The 4,786-nt window shown below is 32.2% G+C and overlaps 1 protein-coding gene across 1 annotated transcript in view; it reads right to left on the bottom strand.

Annotated features, from left to right (window-relative positions):
* The window catches only part of LOC107740072 (eukaryotic initiation factor 4A-III-like), a 6,490-nt gene extending 3,706 nt beyond the window's left edge, over window positions 1-2,784 (bottom strand). The window contains exons 1-7 of the mRNA XM_016552352.1: window positions 2,778-2,784; window positions 2,615-2,687; window positions 2,471-2,537; window positions 1,664-1,726; window positions 1,439-1,571; window positions 1,095-1,175; window positions 875-1,016 (exon numbers count right to left, since the gene is read on the bottom strand). Coding sequence (XP_016407838.1) covers window positions 875-1,016; window positions 1,095-1,175; window positions 1,439-1,571; window positions 1,664-1,726; window positions 2,471-2,537; window positions 2,615-2,687; window positions 2,778-2,784 — 566 coding nt within the window. The remainder of the gene's footprint in view (window positions 1-874; window positions 1,017-1,094; window positions 1,176-1,438; window positions 1,572-1,663; window positions 1,727-2,470; window positions 2,538-2,614; window positions 2,688-2,777) is intronic.
* Window positions 2,785-4,786: the final 2,002 nt, after the last annotated feature.

The following is a 4,786-nucleotide window of genomic DNA, read 5'->3' as shown; positions in this document are numbered from 1 at the left end:
TGGAGGACGGAACAAAACCTCGTCGGAGCCGTAAAGGATAACGGTAACATAACACGCTGACCGTGGGCTGCTTTTAAATGAACGTTTATTTATAAAACAAAATATCTTCTTTGGCCATATTAGCCTACTCAATAGCATTAGCACATGTACTCCTTTCAAACTTTATCTGGATTATGTCACCGTTTCTGTCACTGCAACTTCCCGATCAGGCAAACAAACACACACACACACACACACACACACACACGAAATCGTCTGCCTCATGAAAAAAATGTAGTTAATATTTGCATCATTTATGATTTATTTTATCCACCCGCAAATAATCAGAATGCACTTTTTATTACCCGACCCACGGACCTCACAAACGCTGCTTTATCAGGCATATAACATGCAAGATGACATGAAAATGACATCGAAATTTTCTAAAGATAGTCTTACTTCAGAAATACAGTGATATAAAAACACCCGCACCTCGTTTTGATTTTTAAACGTGCAGTACGTGCTCATGTTTATTCAACGAAGCCTTATTCAGCGAGCGCCACACATAAATAAATGTATGGGAAACACATCCCACAGCACAACCACCTGAGCCCAACTTCAGTCTACTCATCACCTTAACTGTGTTTGTAGCCGGCGCCAGACTGATAAACACACACAGACTTCGGGCCAGGCGCGTGCGCCCGTCTATATAAAGCTTGAAGCATCAGAATCGGCATCGGCTGATCACCATGACAAGAAATCGGTACTCGGTATCGACTGCAAAAATCCTGATCGGAGCATCCCTAATAATTACAGATAATAATTGTGCACAGTCCTATATGATGCACCAGGCTTCAAAGGGTTAAAACAAAGCAATCGGCCTCAAGCGTCTCACCGTTTGACCAGGATGCGGATGGGGTCGGTCATGAACTTGTTGGTCATCTCCAGGATCTCGTGTGGCAGCGTGGCGCTGATGAGACACACCTGAGTGGCAGGCAGCAGGTATCGGTACACGTCGTAGATCTGTTCCTTAAAACCTGCAGAAACCAAACGCAGAGTCACACGAGTTCACACACACGATCTCGTGCAATCAGAAGCGTTTTAGGACACTTTACCTTTGTTGAGCATTTCGTCGGCTTCATCCAACACCAGCATCTTAATGGCACGAGTCCTCAAACTCCTCCTGCGGATCATATCTGACAGAGTAAGAGATTTTATTATATTATAAACATTCAACAGGATCTTCTCTTTCGAAATAACACTTGCTGTGCAGTGACTTCAGAAAGAAACGCATAAATATAGTAGAAATACAGCACACTCAGACGTCACATTAACATATGTAAGCATGCATTTGCATATCAACATGCATTCAGTATTTAGCAACCTCATGCACGGAGTCTTAAAGGAACAGTTTAAGTGTAAAGGTCAAAAAAGATGGACATGAATGAAGAAAACTCACCAAACACTCGGCCGGGCGTTCCAGCGACCACATGCTGACCGTAGTCCAGCTTCCGGATGTCCTCGCCCACGTTTGTGCCTCCGATACAGGTGTGACACTGAACGTTCATGTAGTCGCCCAACGCCAGCAGCACCTGCAGAACACAGGAAATGACATCGTGTCAGACACGGGAGCTTAGAAACTATGAAACAAATGTGCAACCTTTTTTTATTATTGTTGTATTACCTTCTGGATCTGTCCTGCTAACTCTCTGGTCGGAGCTAAAATCAGCGCTTGAGTCTCTCGAACCTGAAGTCAAAAAAGGAATTGAGACATTTTTGTGACGGAGGAAACAGGATTATTGTTACTTAAAATTTTTTTTTTTTAAATCATTATTTGAAATAAAAAAACATTAACTGAAATTAAATAAAAATACATTAAAGTAATAAACAAAATAAATAAAATAAAAAACATTTCAGCTAGTTTCCAAGGCAACTTCTAAAATTCATAAATTAATGTCTAGCTTAAGAGTAAGTACTAAAATAAAAATAAATATGAATAAAAAAGACATTAAAAAAAAAAAAAAATTATTTTATTTCAGCTAGTGTCCAAGACAACATGCCATTTATTTAGTTTAAGCTGATGTACTAAAATATCTAAAACTTAATAAAAACTACAGAAAGTTAAAAAAAAAAATCAGCTAGTTTCCAAGGTAACACATTTCATTTTTGTTTAGTTTAAGGTGAAGTACTAAAATAATTCAAACTTAATAAAAACTATTAAAAAATAAATAAATAAATAAATCAGCTAGTTTCCAAGGAAACATTTTTGCCTAGTTTAAGTTGAAACTAAATAAAAACTACATATACATATTTAAATAAATAAAAAATAATAAAAAAATGAATAAAAGACAAAAACACAAGATTACTAAAACGTTAAAATTAAAACAGAAAATATAAAAATAAAATGTAATTTAAAATAAGGCAACAGTATTTTAATTATACCTAAATATCACTGGAAGGAAATCAAGACGCAAGTAAACGCAAAACGCACCTGAATATCCAAACACTGCAGCACTGAGATACAGAACGTGGCTGTTTTACCCGTTCCAGACTGTGACCTGGAGAACAAACAAGACCATTTAAACAACAAAACCAGACATAAACAGGTGTGTATTGCACTTTTTTATTGACTCACTGGGCGATGACGTCTCGTCCCTTGATGATCTGTTTGATGGCTCGCTGCTGGATGGCTGATGGTTTCTCAAAACCTGAAAGCAGTAAACACATAAACATTCATTAAAACAAACATTCATGGTATTTACATAGTGCTGTGTTAGTGAACGGAACAGTCCAGTGACAAGACATTATCCTAATGATAAACATCCCATAATATATCAATAAGACTGTGAGAATCAAATAACAGAATTTAATTCTGATTTCTCACACACACACAGAGATAGATTTTAAAAAAATAAATAAATACAAATAAAACAAATAATAAAATGTAAAACAAATAATAAATAATTAAAAATTAAATAAATACAAATAACAAATTAAAACAATAAAAAAAAAAAAATTAAATATGTAAAAAATTAAAAATAAATAATAAAATTAAAAATAAATAAACATAATAATTAAAAAAATTAAGAAAGATAGAAAATAGTTTTTTTATATAGCTTTAAGAGCTTTTAAATATAAAACCAATGACTACTGACTGAATGATACTAGCCTGGATGTTGAGTTTAACACAGTAAACATAAAACGTAAACATAAACGTCTCCTCAGTTTCTAAACATGATAAACAAGGGACGGTTATTGATCAGTGTAACAGTGTATTGTTCAGATCTCCTAATAAAGCACATATAGGGCTCTATGAGCTGAATTTCAGCAGAAATGAATCATGAATGTGTGTTTTTTTTTATTTAGTTTAAGCTGATGTACTAAAATATCTAAAACTTAATAAAAACTACAGAAAGTTAAAAAAAAAAATCAGCTAGTTTCCAAGGTAACACATTTCATTTTTGTTTAGTTTAAGGTGAAGTACTAAAATAATTCAAACTTAATAAAAACTATTAAAAAATAAATAAATAAATAAATCAGCTAGTTTCCAAGGAAACATTTTTGCCTAGTTTAAGTTGAAACTAAATAAAAACTACATATACATATTTAAATAAATAAAAAATAATAAAAAAATGAATAAAAGACAAAAACACAAGATTACTAAAACGTTAAAATTAAAACAGAAAATATAAAAATAAAATGTAATTTAAAATAAGGCAACAGTATTTTAATTATACCTAAATATCACTGGAAGGAAATCAAGACGCAAGTAAACGCAAAACGCACCTGAATATCCAAACACTGCAGCACTGAGATACAGAACGTGGCTGTTTTACCCGTTCCAGACTGTGACCTGGAGAACAAACAAGACCATTTAAACAACAAAACCAGACATAAACAGGTGTGTATTGCACTTTTTTATTGACTCACTGGGCGATGACGTCTCGTCCCTTGATGATCTGTTTGATGGCTCGCTGCTGGATGGCTGATGGTTTCTCAAAACCTGAAAGCAGTAAACACATAAACATTCATTAAAACAAACATTCATGGTATTTACATAGTGCTGTGTTAGTGAACGGAACAGTCCAGTGACAAGACATTATCCTAATGATAAACATCCCATAATATATCAATAAGACTGTGAGAATCAAATAACAGAATTTAATTCTGATTTCTCACACACACACAGAGATAGATTTTAAAAAAATAAATAAATACAAATAAAACAAATAATAAAATGTAAAACAAATAATAAATAATTAAAAATTAAATAAATACAAATAACAAATTAAAACAATAAAAAAAAAAAAATTAAATATGTAAAAAATTAAAAATAAATAATAAAATTAAAAATAAATAAACATAATAATTAAAAAAATTAAGAAAGATAGAAAATAGTTTTTTTATATAGCTTTAAGAGCTTTTAAATATAAAACCAATGACTACTGACTGAATGATACTAGCCTGGATGTTGAGTTTAACACAGTAAACATAAAACGTAAACATAAACGTCTCCTCAGTTTCTAAACATGATAAACAAGGGACGGTTATTGATCAGTGTAACAGTGTATTGTTCAGATCTCCTAATAAAGCACATATAGGGCTCTATGAGCTGAATTTCAGCAGAAATGAATCATGAATGTGTGTTTTTTTTTTTTTTTTAAATGATTTAGTAACAATTCACATACAAATTGACAATAAAAGCAAAAATTTCAATAAATTCAAAGAAACAGTGATTGTAAAAAAAATAAAAAAAATAATGCAAATTAAGGAAGAAGAAAAAAAAGAGAAAAAACAACTAAATAAA

This window comes from Sinocyclocheilus rhinocerous, unplaced genomic scaffold (assembly GCF_001515625.1).
Source record: "Sinocyclocheilus rhinocerous isolate Xijiao unplaced genomic scaffold, SAMN03320098_v1.1 scaffold1186, whole genome shotgun sequence".
Taxonomy (NCBI): domain Eukaryota; kingdom Metazoa; phylum Chordata; class Actinopteri; order Cypriniformes; family Cyprinidae; genus Sinocyclocheilus; species Sinocyclocheilus rhinocerous.
This window is presented reverse-complemented; position numbering and strand designations above follow the sequence as displayed.